The 21,135-nt window shown below is 45.4% G+C and overlaps 2 protein-coding genes across 2 annotated transcripts; one reads left to right on the top strand and one right to left on the bottom strand.

Moving 5' to 3' along the window:
* Nucleotides 1–635: 635 nt before the first annotated feature.
* Nucleotides 636–15,552, top strand: AIMP1 (aminoacyl tRNA synthetase complex-interacting multifunctional protein 1). Its single transcript, XM_010152244.1, has 6 exons — nt 636–766; nt 1,483–1,596; nt 3,072–3,227; nt 4,369–4,580; nt 8,513–8,681; nt 15,317–15,552. Exons 1-6 carry the CDS (start codon nt 673–675, stop codon nt 15,481–15,483), a joined length of 912 nt encoding a protein of 303 aa, XP_010150546.1. The 5' UTR covers nt 636–672; the 3' UTR covers nt 15,484–15,552.
* Nucleotides 15,553–17,735: 2,183 nt separating this feature from the next.
* Nucleotides 17,736–20,419, bottom strand: GIMD1 (GIMAP family P-loop NTPase domain containing 1). Its single transcript, XM_010152245.1, has 2 exons — nt 20,027–20,419; nt 17,736–18,008 (listed from the first exon to the last, which is right to left on the bottom strand). Exons 1-2 carry the CDS (start codon nt 20,417–20,419, stop codon nt 17,736–17,738), a joined length of 666 nt encoding a protein of 221 aa, XP_010150547.1.
* Nucleotides 20,420–21,135: the final 716 nt, after the last annotated feature.

The raw sequence follows: 21,135 nt of genomic DNA on the forward strand, positions 1-21,135 counted from the left end.
AAGGTCCCTTTCAACCCAAACCGTTATGTGATTTTATGATTCTGTGAAAGTCAGTGCTAAAATAACTCTGAAGGTCTAAACCTGCAATAAAAGTTGTATTAATCAAAGATGAGTAAAAATGCTGATGCATTTTGCTTAAAAGTAAAGCAACAGTAAATTCTTCATGTGTGCACAGCCACAGTGTATGAAGCATTCAGTGTATTCGGAATGAATTTAGAAGAACAGTTTGGAAATTTTCATGGAATGTTTCTATTTTCTGCCTTTGGTAAAATTCTGCATACACTTAATAAACTTGTCAGCTGAGACCTGGGCACAGTTCTCCTCTCCAACCTTTTCTCTTTTATTTCCTTTTTTCTTCCAATTTATTCAGACCTTTCTTTCTGAGAAGGTGGTATTTTTTTCCATTTCATGAGGGAAGAACATGTTTTCTGCAGCTGGGATGAAAACCAGCTTTTCTTCCAAAATACTTGAAAGCAGCTGCCAAACATCAGATTCTGTCAAACGTTGCTTTTTGTCTGGGCTTTGCGTTAGGAGGTGGGAGCCCAGGTTGTTCACTGGGCAGACGTTCTTGTCGAGCAACAAGATGTGGTGGGAGATGGCAGCATTATTGCGTCGAGTCATGGATTCTCGCCTGTCTGTTTGTCTAGGTTTTTAGCCCGTTTCTTGGCGAAGATGGCAGCCAACAATGCAGTGCTGAAGGGTGCAGAGGCCGATCAAGTTATCAAATACCTCAAGCAACAAGTTGCTCTGCTCAAGGAGAAAGCTAGTAAGGAATTACCTGTCTTGTGATAAACGTGTTAACCAGATGGCTAACATGAAATGCTCATGGGGAAAATACGGGGCCATGGACGATTTCACTGGGGCTGTCAGCCTTGGGGGTGTTTCAGGTTCTCCAAGGCTAGTTTGTAATAGTAACACCGCCACACTCTGGTGGTTTTTGGGTTCCTTTGAAGCTGCTTTGGAAGCTTTTCTGTTTGAGAATACTGCATGAGGAAGGATTAATGAGACATGATGGAAATTTGATAGGACACACTTCCTTTTGGAGGGAGAATGGGATTTGGGAAGAATACAAGACTCTGAATGTGTTACGGCTTTCTGAAGACGACAGGATGCTCTGGGTAGTGTCCCACCTTTGCGGTGTTGTCCGTCCCTGTACCTGTGAATTAAGGTGCTCCTTAGGACAGACATGTTCAAGTTTTTTCCAATACGCTTCTCGGAATTTTTTCTCATGCGTCTGTTTATGGGACTGAGAAGTTAGTACATTGAGGCAAGTTGAGTGCGTAAGTATTGTAAAAATAGCTATTTCCACAAAAAAAGGATTCCAAACTACTTCCGATGATACGCTCCTTGAAAGTTTCCCCTTTTTTGGTGTTTGGCTCACCACCTTTCACATGTTTTTAAACAGGACCTTTGGCAAAGAGTTGCCAAATGATGAATGCTAGTTTTGAAGAGCTGTCGTGTCTAATACAGTGTCACCTCTAGTCTTGCAGGCGTCTCTGCGAGAAGAGAAGAAGCTCCGTGTGGAAAATGCTAAACTGAAGAAGGAAATTGAAGGGCTGAAACAGGAGCTGATTGAGGCAGAAATTCGAAACAGAGGTGAGGAAAAAGTTCTGTCCTCGTACAACATGGCTCTAGTTAGCACTGAGTATGATCAAAACGTCACTGGTGAGATCTTTGGTGAAACAAAGAGTCTTTCCACAACTAGCGAGCAAAAAAGCCAGTGGTTCCTGGTGCAACAAATCTCAGATTCAGATAATTTGTTAATGTTCATGCAAATCACCTTAGTGTTGAAGAGAGCAAGTGTCGACAAACGCAGTGCAGTTCTTCAGGGAAGTTAATGTGTCTGAAGTGTGAAAAGCAGGCTGTATGCAGGGTAGAGAACTGCACAGTAGTGACACCGGGAGGATTTGTCAAGCAGTAACCAGTCGTAGAACAGCCCAGGTTGAAATGGCCCTCGAAAGATCGTCTGGTCTAACCTTGCTTGGGCACGGGAGCCCGGATGACGTTGTCCGGCCTGCTGATGGTGCTCACCCAGTACCATGATTTGGTAAAAAGCCTCAGTGGGATTCTTGAAGAGCAGAATGTAGAAGGGAGGTGATTCTTATGCTTTCATCTGGTAAGACTGATAGTGAGGTGACGTCCAGAATCCTATATCAGCAGTTTAAAAACAACTATGAAGGTAACGTGGGGAATCTAGGGGCGGGAAGTGGGGAATCAACTGATCGTTTTAGGGCTGCAGGTAATTTCTTAGAATGTGATTATTCAGGCTCTATATTTTTAGTTAATCAGAAAAAAGAGTTGAGGAATAATCTGACTACAGTATAAAAAAAGTGTATTTGTAACAAACTATGGGATGGTCTCCAGTATGAGCAGAGCTAGCAGCTAGGAACTGAAACGAGACAAATACAAATGAGGAATAAGGACTTAGTAGCAAAGATAACTAGATGTTGAAATGAACTACAAAAAGAGCTGGGTTTGCTTGTGTGTGTGTTCTTGCCCTTAGCACTTTCCCATTTAAAAAATATGTAGCCAAAGGCATTGTTCTTAATTGATCAGATTAATCATAGAACGGTTTGGGCTGGAAGGGACCTCAAAGATCATCTAGTTCCAACCCCCCTGCCATGGGCAGGGACACCTTCCATAGCCCAGGTTGCTCCAAGCCTCATCCAGCCTGGCCTTGGACACTCCCAGGGATGAGGCATCCATAGCTTCTCTGGGCAACCTGTCCCAGTGCTCCCCACCATCTGCGGGAAGAATTCCTTCCTGATGTCCCATCTCCATCTCCTTCTTTCCGTTTAAACCCGTCCCCCCTTGTCCTGTCACTACAGACCCTTGTAAAAAGTCCCCCCCAGCTTCCTTGTAGCCCCCCCAGGCCCTGGAAGGGGCTCTAAGGTCTCCCCGGTATATAGAGCTCAGAAATGCATTTTGTAACGTTGCGCTTCAGTACTCAGAAGTTGAGGTTTAGGTGTTCTAAGCAAAGTTTTCACCTCTCTCTACTTTCTCATTTCTGTTGGAAACTTTAAAATGTCAGTGTTCATGCGGCTCCCTTCTCACTTACATGTTTGATTTAGTGAAACAGGTCGCAGTTCCTCTGGCTACAACCGTTTCTACAGCTTCGCCTTCTGATGATGTTGCACAACCCACAGCAGTCTCATCACCTGCTTCCAAAGACCAGGTTAAAAGTGAAAATGAAGAAAAGAAAAAGAAGGAAAAAGTAGACAAAAAAGGTACTTTGGTTTTCTTAGCTGTGATAGACACTTAAGGCATTTAAATTATGGAAGGGCCTTTGTGTTATTGAATGTGTTAATTAATTTCAACCCTGTATGGATCAATGATAGATTAATCAAATGGCATGCTGTGTCCACTTTTTTTCTCCCTAAAGGAGTGTATTTTACATCACTGATGTAAGCTGTCTTGGATGGAAGAGTAACAGAATATGTGTAGTTTAAATAAGCACTTTGTAGGCATTTCTGAATCCCCTGGAGACTGTAGTTGTTAAAGAAACCTTGAATCCTTTTAAAGAGCCTTACACAAACCGATGTAACTTGCTCATCTGGAAAGGAGTATCTCAGTAAGCAGCTGAGTAGGGGGAGTGTTGCTTAACTGCACGTGAGGGTGATGATGGCCCCTCGCGTCGGCAGGGGTTAAACGCTCCGCGTCAGTGGAACCTCACAGGCCACGAGCATTCTCACCTGCTGGTACGAGGTGAAGGATGCGAGCCGAGGTCACCTTGAAGGGTGCTTTGACCTGTACCAGTGCGGTGCCTTAGCATTGCCTGCGGTCAGGAGCTGCTGTTAAGCACTCGTAACCTGATGACTTGTGATTCCCTGGCTTCCCTTTGCTGGGGAAACACCGTGAAGAGGCTTACTGGTAAGTGCTACTTAATAAACCAGGACTGTCAGGCTGTTGATGTGGCCTTCGGCAGAGTGCGTGTGCCACTTGCATGCATGTTAGCTGTGCTTAAAGCTCAGGGTGACCTCAGCAAGAGCCTTCTGTAATTACTTGTAGTAACAATCTAAATTGGAGAGCATGTGAGGATTCTCCACTGGAAACTAGTAATAGTCGTGCTAACTCTTCATTCTTCAGTTGTGCTTTACACATATTCCTGAGATTGTAGCTCGCTTTTCCCTTGCAATGGCCATATACAGTATTTATCATAGAATCCCAGAGTGGTTTGGGTGGGAAGGGACCTCAAAGCCCCCCCAGTGCCACCCTCTGCCATGGTCAGGGACACCTTCCATAGCCCAGGTTGCTCCAAGCCCCATCCAGCCTGGCCTTGGACACTCCCAGGGATGGGGCATGCACAACTTCTGGATGCTTATTATGCTTTTTTTAGTGTTATTTCATGAACAAAACTCTCTTTAATAGGTGAAAAGAAGGAGAAGAAGCAGCAGCCAGCTGCTGGGAGCAGTGATGCAAAACCTGTAGATGTGTCCTGTCTGGATCTTCGAGTTGGCTGCATCATTACTGCCGAGAAGCATCCGGATGCAGACACTCTGTATGTTGAAGAAGTGGATGTTGGTGAAGGAAGCCCAAGGACTGTTGTCAGCGGGTTAGTGAAACATGTTCCTCTGGATCAGGTATTGACAAAATCATTTACTGGTAGCTTTTCCTCTCCTAAAGCATCTTAAGATGTTCATCTGTTTATAGGATGTGTTTGCATTCTGCTAAAAGATTTTTACAGTCGTGAAAACAAAAGTAAAATGCGAATGGAAGCAATTCTTAACATTTGCCAGAAAATGGAGAATTGCCCTTCCCGCAGATGGGTTCCTTTCTGCTTGCAGTGCTTCTGTCCAGGGATCTTCTTCAGAATCGTGTGATGCCATTGTGTACCCAGTGGACTCCTAAACCAAATAGTTATGACTCTCCCTCTGGGTTTCCTAGTAGGTAGCAGAGAGCCCATGGTGACTTTATTGCCATCAGCCAGACTTTTGAAACCTCTGCCTTCCAACTCTTGATGGCCTGCCCCCGTGGTAAGGCTGCAAACGTAGGAGGCAGTTGAAGTTGAGAGTGTTGCTTTTATGGTACATAAATTGATTGAACTGAAAAAAATGACTGAATACAGTAAGTATTCTGCTCTGATCACCTCGTGGTGTCCAGTTACAGGCTTTGCAGTGGGCAGGATCTCCAACTGCCCACTTCTAGCGGTCTGCTCTCAAGGAAGCCTGTAGAAATAACATCTTAAAAGCCTTTCTAAATAAGCTTATGAGCATGAATTATATAGAATGCAGCAGCAGTAACAGTCTTTTAACCTGCTTTCTGTCTGGAAAAAATAATCCAAAGCACTCATTAGCAAAGAATTAGGGACTATTCTTGCACATTCTTTGGGAACAGTACGTTTGCCCGTCTGGTTTTGGTTTTGGCACGTCTCTATTTGGGGCAAGCTTTCACCTTTTTGTGTGTGTTGAAGTGTTCAGATGTGAAGGCTTGGCATCCTGTGATGACTGCCATGGATGTAAATAAAAACGTGTACATCAGATCAAGTACTGCAGACATAATTCCCCCAGAGCTCACGATCGCAGTGTCTGGTGCGGTAATTCAGCAGTGTTTGAGCCTGTAGGATTTGAAAAATCTGATCCTACTTCTGGATAGGAAGCACTATGTGTATCGTAATGAAACATTTCAGGGTGCAGCGCAAGTTATTTATGGGTGTGAAAACCTCAGGAAGCTTCAAGAGGAGCAATGTAACACTTGTGCTTCGAGGATAAGGTCTTGGGTTTTCTGTGTGGTAACCTTCAGGGTTAACTTTTCCTCATTTCAGTTTCTCTGCTTTGTGCCCCAGCACCCCATTTCATTGTACCAGCACATTAGGAACGTGCACTGTTTCGTTCTGGCTGGGAAGTGGCTGCGTGTTCAACCGTAGGAACGGTGACAACTGATGTTTTGGCTGACACTACATCAGTTTCTCACTAGCTGAGTTGCCACTTCAGAAGCTCCTGGATTTCCAAAGAGCCTATCCTTTTGGATTAGAAGGGCAGTGGAGGGTGTTAGTGCTTCAAGGAGATACCATTTGAATTTCCTTTCCTTATTCTCAGGTCACTGATGTATCGAACACTGCTGGAGATGCCAAAGCCTCACCAGTTCCCTGGAGACAGTCTTGCTTCTCTTGGTGTCCTTTGAAGGGCAGAGATCTGCCCTGTTGTTCTTAACCAGAATTCCCTTGGCTGGGTAATAACACACGTGCAGAGGGGAACATAGGCTTACTGTCTCCGTCACCTTCAGCTGCTTTGCAGTGACACCCTGTGTTTCTGATGCAACTTTTCTTGTGCCAGGAGAGGGAGTCGGGCTTCTTCCTTCTGGTTTTTCTTTGTGCCTTCTTTATTTTCCTTCTTTTTTTTCTTACCTCTGAGTCACGGAACTCCCCAGTTTATTTTTAACAGTTACTTTTGAAAAAACTAGGTTGTTCCTTTGCTCCTCTAATTTATGGGGTAGGAGAGTGGCCATCAGTAGACTTACTGGGTCTGGCTCTTGGCAGCTGACACGTCTCGGGGGGTTTGTTGTTTGCTGTAAGATCAATGCAGATAAAATGCCCAAAGGTCAGATTGCTTTGTGGTTCATAACCAGGTTTTTGGCACTTACGATGCATGAATACAGAGGGGTTTACTGTTGTAACTGCAGCCCCCTTTTCTGGAAACAATACAGTAAGTCCCTTTTTATAACAATTAGCACAACCAGTTAAAAAAACAACCCAACCCTCTCCCCCACACTCCACTGTTAGGAAGCATTTGTTTAGGTCTAATTTATTTTCCTTCTTTTTTTTTTTTCCCACCTCTGTACTTGGAATTGGTATTTATCTGAAGACACTTGAAAAATTGAACCATTTGTAATAAAAAGTTAAAAAAACCAGCCACAGGGTTCTGGTTGGGCTTGACCACGCTGGGGTGCATTTTCCTTTTTGTTTTAGACTAATATTCAACATTGGGAGTTTCCTTTCCATTTGTTTGTGAAATCCATGCACATATCTTAGAACCAGAGCAGTTCTGAAAGCATCTGAAGATATCTCCTGGTAAAAGTGATGGCATAATGTGTACGTTTGAAACGTTGATAAATAATTTTGTGACAGTAACCAACCGCTCCTGCAGCGATCTCACACAGTATAAATACACCTCTGGGCCACTGTCCTTGGAGAGGAGGGAGTGATGTGGTGCCAGGGTGGTTTTCTTTCCTGTTAGTGCGACGCAGATGCCATCCCCCTGGCTGTATCAACGCGGACTGATTTTGTCCGTGGTATGAGCTGTAAAAACAAAGCAAGAAGCTCTTCCAGTTAGTCAAAACTGAAGTTGAGTACCAAATGCAGAGATCTGGTTTCTTTTATTCTTATCATAGAATCATGGAATGGTTTGGGTGGGAAGGGACCTTACAGCCCCTCTGTGCCACCCCCTGCCATGGGCAGGGACACCTTCCGTAGCCCAGGTTGCTCCAAGCCTCATCCAGCCTGGCCTTGAAGTACATACACTCGTTTGCTAATTGCTGTGCAGTGCTGGACCATGTCTGCAGCCTGCACTTGGTCACTGACACAGTGCAGCCACTTCTTGTATTTTGGGCAGTTCATACTCATAGCAGTAACTTGGAAGCTTTCAGTCAGTGGCTGCCTTGTCACCTGGGTGAGGTCAACTTTTCTTTGTAACTGCTTCATTTTGGAGATCTTTACTGCTGCTTTTTAAAATGTTCTGCTTGGAAATATGCAGTATTCAGAGTACTTGATCATCTGAGTTTTATTAAGTATTTCTCCTGCAGTTTTGTGTAAAGTTTATGCTGTAATGCACGAAGACTGAAATCTAGGAATACAGAGATAAATGTGTTTATGTATGAGTGTGTGTGCACTGGGAGGATGGGAATTCAGGCTTCCTTTCTGTCTGTCTAAGAACGTGTTGGGTTTCATTTTTATTCCTCTTGGAAGTGTGGTTTGTTTTCTAGGCTGAAGTGTGGCAGTTTCCCCTCACAAATTGTTTTCTCTGGTTTACTATTCTAATTAAAATAAAACAACAAGGGAAAAAATCTAGTAATGCTGTTTTGCCCTAACAAATCGCAGTGCATCGTGTATGCAGCCGTGTTCAGGGGTTAAAAAAATTCACAGCCTTTGGGCTAAATGAAACAACATTTAAGATTCTCGTGAGTGTGTGGTGTAAAACACCTGGATGCTTCCAGTGCAGAGAGTGAAATTTTGACCTATGAGCTGGCCTCATAGGAAGGGGTTTTGGTTGTTATTGTTTGATTAGTGAACTGCAGTGGTGATCCACACTGAGTAAAGACAGAGTGGGGCTGAAACGCATCGCCTGGTTTTTGCATTTCTGAATTGCACATTTACGTTTCCGTAAGCGTGTCGCAGTTCAGTGTTGACCCCGTCGCTCACTGGCCAGCTCTGAAGTGGTTTAAGTGTCATTGTTACAGGTGTGCAGGCACTAAGATTGTGCACATGTTGCTGCACGCCTCTCTCCTTAGCTGTTTTCAGTGCCAGTCCCCGGAAGCCCGAGGCATTTAGGTACTCACCTCCTTCTCTCCCTCCCCCAAGATGCAGAACAGGATGGCCGTGCTGCTCTGCAACTTGAAGCCTGCGAAGATGAGAGGAGTTGTATCTCAAGCAATGGTGATGTGTGCCAGCTCCCCCGAAAAAGTGGAAATTTTGGCTCCCCCACCCGGAGCAGTGCCTGGGGATAGAATCACTTTCGAAGGTTTTCCTGGTAAGTAGGTGTTTGGGAAATCGGAGGCAGCGGGCGTGCCGAGGTGACCTCAGTGTTGAAGCAGATAAAGAGTATTTTACAGTTGGTTGTGTTTTTCTGTTGCAATTTTCTGAATTAGTTATATTCAACCTTTATTATTAGCATGCGAAGGTTGTTTGAGTTAAGGATTCAGAATACTTAATTGCCTACCGAAAGTTGGAAAATACAGGGCAATTACTGTAACTTGAAAAAGTTGTGTAATACTTAGAGAAAGTGGCTAATTTTATCATAAAATCTCAGTAATATTTCTGCTTTTGAAATGTATGGACAAACGTAGTTGCACGTTGCAGTAAGCCAACATAAAGCACCTTTCCCAGTGCCTCGGTGTAACTGATGATGTTCCTGATTCTACCTCTTCCCCTAATGAAGATGAACCTTCATTAATGGCCATGAGCTGGAAACAGAAGGTTCAGCCTGACCGTGAGGAAACCCTTCTTCCCTGTGAGGGTGACAGAGCCCTGAACAGGCTGCCCAGAGAGGGGGGGAATCTCCTTCCCTGGAGACTTTCCAAAGCCCCTGGACTGGTTCCTGTGGGGTCTGCTCTAGGGGATCCTGCTCTGGCAGGGGGTTGGACTGGAGGAGCTCTGGAGCTCCCTCCCAGCCCCTTCCCCTCTGTGAAGCTGTGACCTGAGATAGGCTTTTTTTTCAGAGGAGGAGGAGGAAGGGATGGAGAGGGTGGAAATCTATAAGAGGAACCTAGAATATTCACATCACCAGGGTTTTTTGGTTGGTTGTTAGTCTGGGAGGAAGGTTGGCTTTCTGATGTGAGACAGTGGGGTAGCTTTGTTTTCTACATAGAAACGCAGTGACCTTGTACAGCTGTTGAACCTCTGACAATTTCTGTCTGTGCAGCAGCCTCTGTGTTTATGAACCTCTTGGCAAGCTCTGTGCTTAAACTATTTGCATGAAATACCTTTCATAATTATATATGGATGTGTATGTATATAGATATTTTTATACTTCTCATGATGGAAACTATCATGCTCCAAAAACATACGTATTTTGGTTGGCGTCTGATAAAGGAAGCAAAGGTCTACATAGGTGTTTCTGAAACAAGAGGAAAGCTCAGCTTGCTGTGACTTAACATTCTGATTGAAAACACTTCCAAATAATACTGTGTTTCAGAAGAAAATCAGTCTGCAGCATTTCTCCATTTGTAGTTTTCTGTATTAAGAGTACACCAAGCTGGCTAGTTGAGGTGCAGGGTTGGTAAGCTGTACTGCAATCTGAAATTCAGCATTTGCACTGACTGAATTGTAGGAATACTCACTCATAACTTGTACTGGTTATCACGTGTCCATGAGTGAAGACAGATTACGTGCTGGGGGTGAGAGCTCCGTTACATGCAGGGATGCACTCAGTGCCTTCTCCTGCTGCGGAAACGGTCGTGCAAGAGAGAACATCAAGCTGTAAACCCTTCTACTGGGTAAGCCCTGCAAAATAATGTACAGGTCAGCTTTTTTGAGGGGTGCAGGGTCTTTTGTTTGTTTTGGTTTAAGACATAACCTTCCTCCAAACACGGCTCCAGTAACTTCACATAACTGGTGTTAGACCCTAATGTGAGAGCTGGTAGTAGTGCCATGGTGTTGGCCAGCATGTCTCTTCTTGCACGTGGCTAATGAGGTTGTATCAAAATCATTGAACTATTTGACTCCGTTTTTTTTACAGTTGCGAAAAGCTTTTCCTAGAGAAACATCTGCTTTAAAATTATTCCCAGGGGTGAAGGTATACAGCTATTCTGTTGATCTTTGGATTCTTAAAAGACACAGAATAAGCTAAAGATGGTGTAGGAGTTGTGCTAGCTCTGGAGTTATGACCCACAGCCGGTGATAGGAGGGTTTGTGCGCCTCATCTCCCTTTCCTTCTGACAGGGAGCTCTGGTAGGTGCCAAGGAAGGCTTTTACGACCCCTTTGTGTATCCAGGGCTATAGCCTGTATCTGCGCTACAGCAGCTGCTGCGTAACGCTTCGTAGATAGCTGCTCAGAAAAATGGGTGGGTGTGAGAGGGAAGCTAATCGTTGACTTTACTGAAAATCAGGTCTATTTTCAAAGTAGAATAATGTATCACCTAGTTAGGTAAAACTGATTTTAAAGGATTTTGAGATGTGTGATTTTATTACCTTGAAGTGAGTAGGGTAAAGCAAGAAGAAAAGCATCGATGGATGAGGCGTACAAAACCCTTCTGACATCTGCTTCTGTCACTGAACTGGTTGCGTACTTGGCTTTTGCCTGTTGCCTTCGCGAACGCGGGCGTCAGCCGTGTTCGCTGGTGGGTGTTGGTTTGCGTTAGGTGGTTTTAATTTCTTGTAGTGAGAGATCAAGATTGCTGCCACTTACCCTCTTGTCTGAGTAAATAACAACTTGGGTGGATTTGGCCTTTGTCTGGTGCCCCCCGCGCAATTCCTGTTTCTGGAAAGCTCACTGGGAGACTGGAAGTTTCTCAGTTTTTAATGGGGTTGCGTCTCTATCTTCTACTCACCTTTTCCCTGTTAAAATCTCATGTGTTGTGTAGCTGCAGTCTCCTCCAAGGCAACCTGGCGTTTCCCCCTGCCCTTGTCGGGAGGCCCGGATCCTGGGACGTTGATACCATTTAATTTCGGTGCTTAAATGTATCCGTTTATGTTCTGATCGTTTTTGTAAAGCGTAATTTTAAAGATTCAGAGCTCTTGATGTGAAAACAGAAAGGGCTGCTGTGTCGTACTTCAGTTTGAAGTACAGAAGCCTGTGAAGCAGCACCAGAGCAGCTCCAGACGTACACACGCATCCGTCAAGCAGTTTGGAATGAAGTTATTTTTAAGCCTCTCTCCCCGCCACACAAAATATTCGTGACAGAGGGGCTAGTTTTCCGTGGTCATCTCAGTCAAAGAAAGGATAGCTTCATCCAAACCAATTGGCCTGTATTCTGCAGGAACTGGAGAGTTTTCCTGCAACCCTATGACGAAAGGCTGCGAGAACTGGGCGTGTTCAGCCTGGAGAAGAGGAGGCTCCGAGGAGACCTCATTGCAGCTTTCCAGTATCTGAAGGGGCTACAAGGGTGCGGGGAGAGGACTTTTTACAAGGGCCTGTAGTGACAGGACAAGGGGTAATGGGGATAAATTGAAATCAGGGAGGTTTAGAGTAGATGTCAGGAAGAAATTCTTCCCGCAGAGGGTGGGGAGGCACTGGAACAGGTTGCCCAGAGAAGCTGTGGGTGCCCCATCCCTGGAAGGGTCCAAGGCCAGCCTGGATGTGGCTTTGAGCAACCTGGTCTAGTGGAAGGTGTCCCTGCCCATGGCAGGGGGGTTGGAACTAGATGGTCTTTAAGGTCCCTTCCAACCCAAACCATTCCATGATTCTATGAACCCTCTTGAGTGTCCGGCAGGAGGGGTTTCCAGGAACGCTGCTGTCTGGCGCAGCGGTCTCTGCTGTTGCTTTGATGTCATCGCCCTTGGAGCAACTTGAGCACCCTTTTACACTCCAGTACATGAAGCTTCAAGATGTGTTGGGCCTGTTTGGTCAAACCTCCATCTGCCTTCAGTGGAGCAGGTCTGACTTGGAAGCCATAGGAAAACGATCCCGAGGCATGGCTGTGGGCGCTGTGCCTGCCTCCACGGTCATTGCTGTAAGAGCAATAATTCCTGGAGCTCGCTGTGGAATCCTTCTACTAGTGGTACAGCTGACACTCGGACCAAATTTTTCAATGTAAAAATGTCACAGGAACCACAAATCTGTTCTAGAAGTTACAAAATTAAATAATCATTCTGGGCTGAATCCCTGGCAATGTAGTTAATAACTGTCTCTTTAACAAAGGGCTGAAACTGGAGTGCAGTTAGTCCGTACTGAACAGGGCTCTGGAAGCAGAGCCTGGACGGAGGCTTCCCGTGGGCTGCCCCCTTCCAGTCCGGGGGGTTCGGTGGTAGTAACTTCTCGCGCAGCACCGCCTCCTTCCGCCCCTCCTCGCGCTGAGACGTCCTGTCGGTAGTTGCTGAGCTGTTATAAAGCGGGGAGGTTTCTTGCTTATTGTGAGAATTTCTTCTGTAATATTTCAACTGGCAGGCTGAATTGACATGTTGAACAAAACTTGGGGTCTCTCATTTGGCTCTTTTAATGTGAAGAGAGTGGGAAGCTCATTAAGCCATTACAAGTTTGAAGTTGTTTTATTTATAGAAACCCTTCTAAAGAATATTTCTGTGGAAGAAGGAATGTGGTGAGGAGAAGCCGTAGGAAAATGCGCAGCCTGAAGCTCTGGTAGTGTTTAAAACCGGTGCCTATGCTGATCTGATCCGGGCTCACCACAGCTCCCAAGGGAGCTTGATGCAGGATTCCACAGAAACTTATTAACATCCAACGCGTGGTTTTTATTATGAATATCGGGGGCTTTTCTTACTGAAAAAATTCACTTGCTGTTTATATTTGAGGAGGGGGAAGGAAATGCACAATGGATCATTTAACTTTCTGGTTAATGGTTTTATTAGATCGCGTGCATTCGCTTTGGGCTAAATCCAAGGCTGTCTGTGTTCGTGAACCACAGAGCTGAGCGGGATCTTTATTTTTGTGAAAATGCACAATTGGCTCTAGATGTCAAATTGATTCATACATTCTTCTTTTAACTATGAAGTGGGCTGTGGTTGTGAAATAACTGGAGTGCGTTATTGCGTCTTGCTCTGGCACGGCTGGCCTGCTGGCAGGGCGGTCGGCTCTGCTCCGCTCACACAGTCCCAGGAGCTGCAGCCCTTACACCCGTCCACGGGCAGACGGAGCTTGCCCAGCCGCTGAGAGCCTGAGTAGATCGAGCCCTTGAAGGCGTTTAAAGGAGAAGGACGAGAAGGCAGGCTGGAATGAGAGTAGTTGGTTCAACGCCTCCTGGTCAGGAACACGCCAAGCAGTAAGGAATTTCTAGGCACGTACAGGAGAATCCCTGTGCCTTACAGTTCTTCCTGAACCCTTAGGGACACTGAGCACTGCAACATGGGTGTGCGTACCTGACTGCTCACTTGGAGCACTCGTTTTCCTTTAGGAACTCCTCCTCCTCTGAGAGGAGCTGGGGGAAGAACTGTTTACTTTGTTTTGTTTTTTAATTCTTGCTTGTTCTGGAGTGTAAAGATTTTAAGAGTTTGGGTACAATGGTGCCAATATGGTGCTCCGAGCAGGTAAAAAACATACATATATATAAACTGTATCAACAATGAAATAGCAGTGGATCCCCTTCAGCATTTAAATGTGCTCTAATAATATTGAAAACAGGTCTTGTGTCTTTTTATTTGTCCTTTCTGTGTTATAGAATCATGGAATTGTTTGGGTTGGAAGGGACCTTAAAGATCATCCAGTTTCAACCCCCCTGCCATGGGCAGGGACACCTTCCGCTAGACCAGGTTGCTCCAAGCCTCATCCAGCCTGGCCTTGGACACTCCCAGGGATGGGGCATCCACAGCTGCTCTGGGCAACCTGTCCCAGTGCTCCCGACCCTCTGTGGGAAAAATTCCTTCCTGATACCTAATCTAAACCTCCCCACTTTCAATTTAAACCCGTTACCCCTTGCCCTGTCACTACAGGCTCTTGGAAAAAGTCCCCTCAGAGCACCTGACAGCACTATGATGAAATCTCTTTTTTTTCTTTAAGAGAATCTGCACTGTAATAGAAATAAGAGGTTAAATTTATGGGACCTTTGAACAGAAAATAACAGTACAGAGAATTGGTTGTCTTGTTGAGCTAGGTGATGTCAGCAGGCAGCCGTTTACTCCCTATCTTTACACAAGAGAGGTTATTTAGCTTGGCCATTTTGTTCCTTACTTTGCATTTCGTGGCTATTTAGAAATGGGAAAAATGACTCTGAAATACTTCACCATTCTGTGTAATTTGTTAACGGTATTTCAGAACAGCAGTAAAAGACACCTGTGACTTTTGGTCATCGGAGATCCCGATGTAGTCAGGTGTGCTGATGCGGTGAGCCTGTCGGTACCTTGTCGTGGTGTGCACCTAGAGACAGGGAGCGGAGGTGTAGAGAGGCTGGGGCAGAAATTGCTGACGGACAAGCTGGCCTCTGACACTTGTGTCATTTTAAGCACCAAAGCTTGTCATCAAATAGTACAAAATAGCAGAACAGTATTGAAACTTGGGGCTATAATTATAATCACTATGTAATTTTCAGCTATTCTTGTCTAAGTTCAGTATTGCTCAACTGTAACGGCACCTGCCAAATTCACTGAATTGTTTATTAAAAATTCATTAACTCCTAAGCTGAAGATGCTGACTGACGTGTCCCTCGGCGAGTTCAGTGCTCCGTGTCTGCTTAATTCTCAGGGATCCTTTTGGTCTGGTAAATTTTGTAAACCAGCAACTACCAATGCTTTGATTTATTCCTCTTGACAGTATTTGTGGTCTGTTACTTCCAGCCTCTTATCCCCTGAAAGGTCGGCATTTTGAGAAGCTCTGGAGGCATTTCCTAGACAATCCCTAATTCCGACTAAAGTTTTCATTTTGAGAATTGCAGGTAATGGTTTTTCCTTACGAGGGTGTGCGGCGATGCTGTGCGGGCTGTCACGGACGCGTGCATACGCAGCACTCTTGCTCTGCCTCCGGTGTTGTGTGCTAGTAGGCTATTCTTTGTTTTGATACAGGGGATCCTGAGAAGGAGCTTAATCCCAAGAAGAAGATTTGGGAGCAAATCCAGCCTGATCTTCACACCAATGACCAGTGTGTCGCCACGTACAAAGGAGTTCCGTTCGAAGTGAAAGGGAAAGGAGTGTGCAGAGCAGAGACCATGGCGAACAGCGGCATTAAATAAAGGAAGGGTTGTCACAGGCTTTTTCAGGTGTTGAAATGGAAAGTAATGCAAACCCAATAAAAACGTGAACGTATTACCCTCTGAAATGCATGGCTAATACCTTTTTTGTTTGACTCTTCTCCCAGGGGTGCAGAATGTGGTATGCCTCCAACGTTTTCATAATTCACTCATTTACCACGCGTGCCGTCCGTGAGGTTACCTGCTGTCAGCAGTCGTTAACCGCTCAGTGCTCGAGACTCGATTGCCGAGACCATTGCATGGTAGGACTGCAGGCAGGTGAGCGGATCTTCTGGGCAGCTAAAAGGGTTATAGAGGATCTATGGAGCAAGAGCATCTCGGCAAGGAAACACTTCTGCCTTGTCTGCTACCTGCTCTTCAGGAGGTGCAGGACTAGCAGTTGGTCAGTGGAGACCACAGTGGTCTTCGTTCTTCTGTCACCTCTTACTAGGTTTCCTCCTTCCAAGCAGTTTCGGATATATTATAAGCCTCTGCAGCATTGTTCTTGGCTGTGTTGTCTCAGTAGTTTGCTGAGAGTAGTAAAGGGAAGATTAAACTGGAGCCCCGTATGCCCTACGATACAGAAATGGCCATGCTTTCCTGGCCCACAGGGGAGCTGCTACCGTGTCACTGAGCTCAAAGCTGTCACTTTGCTAAAATAGTTCTTTGTCTACTCCAACATCTTTCCTTCCAAATGATAGATAGGACTAAGAAAGAATGAACAGCAAATAGGTTGCCAGAGATAGTCTAATGCTACCAAAAAACCGCATTTCCACTGCCCAAGCAGGAATAAAATGAATTGATTTCTTTTGGTTTAATGGTTTTTTTATGCAATGATGTTTTATACAAAAGATGCTTTGGTTTTAACAGAAATAGCTTCTTCAGGTTTACAATTAGAATTATTCCCTAGTTATGTAGCACAAGTAGTCATGGTTGCTATGGCAGTAGCCTCAAATCACTTCTCTTAATGCCTGCCTTTTAATACCTAACTTAGATCAATTTACAATAAACTTTTAAGTAACTATTTAGAAATACTTTGGATACTTTGGCATATAATATTTAATTAACTGGTTACAGTCCAACCACTGAAACGGTAAGTGCTTTTTTTAACCACTGAAATAAAAAAACGTAGCCACTCTGAATTTTGCCAGCTTTGACCTTCGTCCAGTAAAGGGGGAGAGACAACAAAATGACCATGATAGAAACTGAAAAGGAACAGGCGCCACAGGAGAGACGAACAGATTTCTTATTTGCAAATGAGTTTTGTATGTGCCTATAAACTGTGCTAATTTTTCACACATCTGGGAAGAAGCAATAATAACTAGCTCCCTTAAATGTGGCACAGAGCGTTAGGCACGGTGCTATTTTATCTGCCTTGTAAGCTACACATCCCACAATATCTTAATAAAGTTATTTGAGTTCAAAATCTCAGTTCTAACGAATCCTGAATCAAGGTAAGAAAACACTTCTGCAGTAGATAAATTTACGGTTGGACTGGATGATCTCTAAGGTCTTTTCCAACCTAGTGATTCTATGATTCTATGATTCTATGAAATCTCTTACAAACTTTGGAATTCAGAGGAGCTTTTGAAAGCTGGACTAGTCGAGCAAAGGGACTTCCTTACACTCAACTCGTGCAGCTTTTACCCTGTTTCCGTTCAGGTCTGCTCTGTATGAAATGCAAAGTTTAGTCTGGTGTAGCACAAGGTCTCGCTTGTGACTACATACGTACCGGAGTGTGATTTAGAGCCCAGCTTGTCCTGATTTTGGGTGTGAAGCTCACTTCTGACTGGGACCTTTCCCAAGGGCAGGGAGTGACAGGACAAGGGGTAATGGGTGTAAACAGAAAGAGGGAGATGGAGATGGGACATCAGGAAGGAATTCTTCCCACAGAGGGTGGGAGCACTGGGACAGGTTCCCAGAGAAGCTGTGGATGCGCCATCCCTGGGAGTATCCAAGGCCAGGCTGGATGAGGCTTGGAGCAACCTGGGCTATGGAAGGTGTCCCTGCCCATGGCAGGGGGTGGCACTGGGGGGGGCTTTGAGGTCCCTTCCCAGCCAAACCACTCTGGGATTCTCTGCAGTAACGTAAAGTATTCTGAAAGGCAGCTAGTTTGGTAATGTGAGGAGATCTTTCCAGCAGTGTGTTCAAAGGTGTTTGGTGTGGATGTGGAGTTTTGCAGTTGATGGCTTCTGCTCTTCTATTAAATGTTACCTACCATAGAAAATAAACAAATGGGCACCTGGAAGCTAATTTTATTCCTTGCTGTGTTTAAGTAGAAGCACTTGGTAATTATTTTGTCTTATAAAATTCAAGAGCTTTCTTAGGACAATAGCTCTTTCCTCTTTAAGTATGCACTTCTGGTTGTCTAGGAAAATGTATTTATGCTGTACGGAGCTCAGAAGTGACAGCAGGGTACTGGAGGCACTGTGCAAGTATTCTTCCTCATCGAATCCGGCCCCCTCCGCCTTGTCTGCATGAGTAAGTAGGACGGCAGTGAAATCCTTCCATGTGGGACCCAGAAGTTCCTGTAATGAAAAACAAAACTTAAATAGTTCTCCTTCCTTCTTCGTTTTCCCTACTCCCACCTCGTATACTTAGGCATTACCAGGCCGGTTGTACGTTCTTTTCCTGGCAGTAATCCAGCCCGTGCTATCTGAGCTGGTGACATTTCTGGGGTTTTTCACCCTCCCCAGACACTGACATCCCCTCTCCGTGGAAGTGCGTGGCCGTGCGGTGCTAGCAGTTCTTTGCTCTCTTACTATAGATGCTAATAGAATTTTTCCAGTTAAAAGATGTAAATAAGGAAAAATGGTTGTTTAGCTGTGTCACACGTAATTTACATCAGTAGTGTCCACGTACCCATATTTTTACAGCTCTTTGAATTTTTTTAATCACCGTATCTTGGAGAAAAAAAAATAATTGTGGGTTTCTGTGCAACGCCAACTGCTGTTCCAGCTGCATCCCATAAAACTGAGCCCTTCTCAGCAGCTCGGGAAAAACACACATCAGATGCCTCAACCTCAGCGATGGGCCAGAGCGTTCTGTGGCTCATCTGCTGGAGGGCAATGGGGGCAACAGGCTGCTCCTTGTCAGTGAGCACAGACAACTTGAGCAGGAACTGGGTTTTCACTTAGAGATGTAGTGAAATTGCAACTTTAGCGCGGCCACGCTAACTCCCGTGGGTGACAGGAAGCCTGGTGACAGGAAGCTCTTTAAGGTCCTGAAGTCCACTTTGCAACGGTCCTGGTGCTGTAACCTGAACACCAAGGTGCATACAACTGCTTTAAAGGGTGTTTTTCTGCTGCCACGTAAGAAGGGAGTCAGAAAAACATGGTATATTGAGAGTGATTCATGTTTTAGACACTAGGGATGAAAATAAAGTAAACCAATACAAATTTCTGGCATAATCTGTCTAAGGAAGTGCTGTCAGTTTTGGAGAGAGAGGGTAGTGCCGTGATTTGCTGAGCACTCAAAGCCAGTGCTGATGTTCGTTCTGAAATCAGTACCTGCTGCACTCTCAAGTTGTTAGGTTTATGTTACTGAATTAAAATTGAATTAGGTTATTGAAATAAAGCCAGAGAGAATGAGATGACAGTAGTCTTACACCAGTGTGCCATCTTCATTGAAATGCCATCCCTAATTGGAGAGGGTTGTTGTGAAAACTCCTGACTGTTCAGGGCTGTCTTCACATGAGTGTCGTCTTGGAGTGACATACTGAAATAGAAATGTCCCTGTTTGTGTTCCGGGCACCCTGGCAGCTCTTCTGCCCTGGTTGGGGCTGATGAATTCACAGTATCTGGGCTTTTAAGGAGAAAATAACTAAAAAGCCAACCATTATACAAGCTGAGAGACAGTTGTAATCATGGAATGGAAGCAAGTATTGATTTCTCACTGTTTGTAAACGTGCTTTATTTCCTTTCGGGGGGGGTTTAAAGCTCCATTCAAAGAAAAAAGTCATGGTGGCATCTCTTAGGCTTTTAATGCCCCCAAGGACTCGTTCCAAAACAGTCTCCAACTAGAAGCCTGATGCTACTTCATTGGCTCAGAGTAAATACTCCTTTCTCTGAAGTACCATGAAGTGTAGAGATGGGGAACTGTATAAAGAAACAGGGAAACACTGGAAACAAATAAATGTGAGTAAACTGACAGGGTGTGGTGAAATTAGAACCAACTCTCAAACTACTGGAAAAGTGAGGAGTAGCCTACGAACAGGGAGTAACCTGAAAGAGTAGGAGAGCTAATCAAACATGCTAGGAGAGCTATTTATATTTACGTATTGGTGTATTTTCATCTAGGTATGTTTATGTATGCAGGGGGTGGGACTGAGGGGGTCTTTAAGGTCCCTTCCCACCCAAACCATTCCGTGATTCTATGAGCATAGCTGTGGTGTTGGAGCTGTGAATGGCGTCCCAGCTACTGGTGGGAAGCGTTCCACTGCTCAGCTGCCGTTCTGTTTCCCCTGTGAGTCAACTCTGCCGTAGCTGTCGTCACCCGAAGACGAAGGAGTTGCTGTTAGGGCAGAGACTTGCATTGGTTTGTTTACCTGGATGAAGTGAAGCGCCTGCTTGCTTTCATCTGCGCACAGAGGCACGTCAGCCCTCAGCACCAGGAGAGCCAGGTGCAGGCCCTCCTTGCCGAAGTGGCAAGCCAGGGCGGACCTCACGCTGTCTCTGACCTGCTCTTCGCTCAGAGCGCTGTGAGGGTAGCTCGGCGTGTCGAGGACCCGAACGCGGAGAGCGAGCTCGCAGCCGTTTCTTCGCAAAACCCCCGAAATGCGGCAGCTGCGGCCGAGGCTGCAGCGGGTAGTCACGGAGCTCGCGGAGCGGTGGCTGGCGAAGTCCCAGCTGCCCAGCAGGCTGTTTCCAGCAGCGCTTTTTCCAGTCTGCACTCTTCCAAGGACAACGAGGTTGATGGTCATCTCATTGCTGTCTGCCATCGTCTATGGTTTTATCCACAAACCTGTCACGAAGAGCAAGTACCACGAACTGTTTCAGATAGCTTTTAAAAAGAAAGAAATCCAGCAAAAATTGCAGAATTCCATGTCTTGAGCATCCTTCCCTGTCTGGAATGCTTAGAGGAGCGCATGGTGTAGACAGTCATTCAGCCCAGCACACACCTCTGATCCAAGGTCGGCTCTCGGCTCTCCTTCCCGGTCTGGGGCTCGGAAACAACCACCCCAGGGAAGGTATCACAGATGCAGGAGCAACCTCACAGGCTCTGCTCCTGCACTGGCAGAAACTGAAGAGCTGGGAAAGAATCGGGTGTGAGAAGAGATTTAGGAACAAGTAAAGCAGGTAGAGCCCAAGGAGAAGCAGCAGAGAAGGGAGGCGTTGGGGAAAACCCCTGGAAAACAGCCTTGGCATGCAGGGAGGGTAGGGTATGTAAAGGAGGGAAAGTAGGGGAGGAAGGATGGTGACACGCTGCTGCTGCTTCTAAATGACTGTGTTTCAGGAAGTAAATCTTTCCATTTTAGGAAAAAAAAAGGATAGTTGGGGGGAAGTACGTATAAAGGAGCACTTTTTCACAGCAGAGAACAGCCTAGGATATGCCTACATCAGCTACCACTGAAGCTGTGATAGACTGCCATCCAAAAAGGCTTTCTGAGACAGGTGGAGAGGAGAAGAATGTCTTAATGAAAAAAAGAAGAGCTGG

The sequence above is a fragment of the Eurypyga helias genome, unplaced genomic scaffold (assembly GCF_000690775.1).
Source record: "Eurypyga helias isolate BGI_N326 unplaced genomic scaffold, ASM69077v1 scaffold12025, whole genome shotgun sequence".
In the NCBI taxonomy this organism is placed as follows: domain Eukaryota; kingdom Metazoa; phylum Chordata; class Aves; order Eurypygiformes; family Eurypygidae; genus Eurypyga; species Eurypyga helias.

Bases quoted from the DNA above. Each gene is read 5' to 3' on its own strand.
- AIMP1 (XM_010152244.1), top strand. From the start codon at position 673: ATGGCAGCCAACAATGCAGTGCTGAAGGGTGCAGAGGCCGATCAAGTT. The intron at 767-1,482 runs GTAAGGAATTAC...TGTCACCTCTAG, and splicing joins TCTGCTCAAGGAGAAAGCTA to TCTTGCAGGCGTCTCTGCGA. The intron at 3,228-4,368 runs GTACTTTGGTTT...TCTCTTTAATAG, and splicing joins GGAAAAAGTAGACAAAAAAG to GTGAAAAGAAGGAGAAGAAG.
- GIMD1 (XM_010152245.1), bottom strand. From the start codon at position 20,419: ATGGCAGACAGCAATGAGATGACCATCAACCTCGTTGTCCTTGGAAGA. The intron at 18,009-20,026 runs GTAAACAAACCA...TTTTCATTACAG, and splicing joins AGGCGCTTCACTTCATCCAG to GAACTTCTGGGTCCCACATG.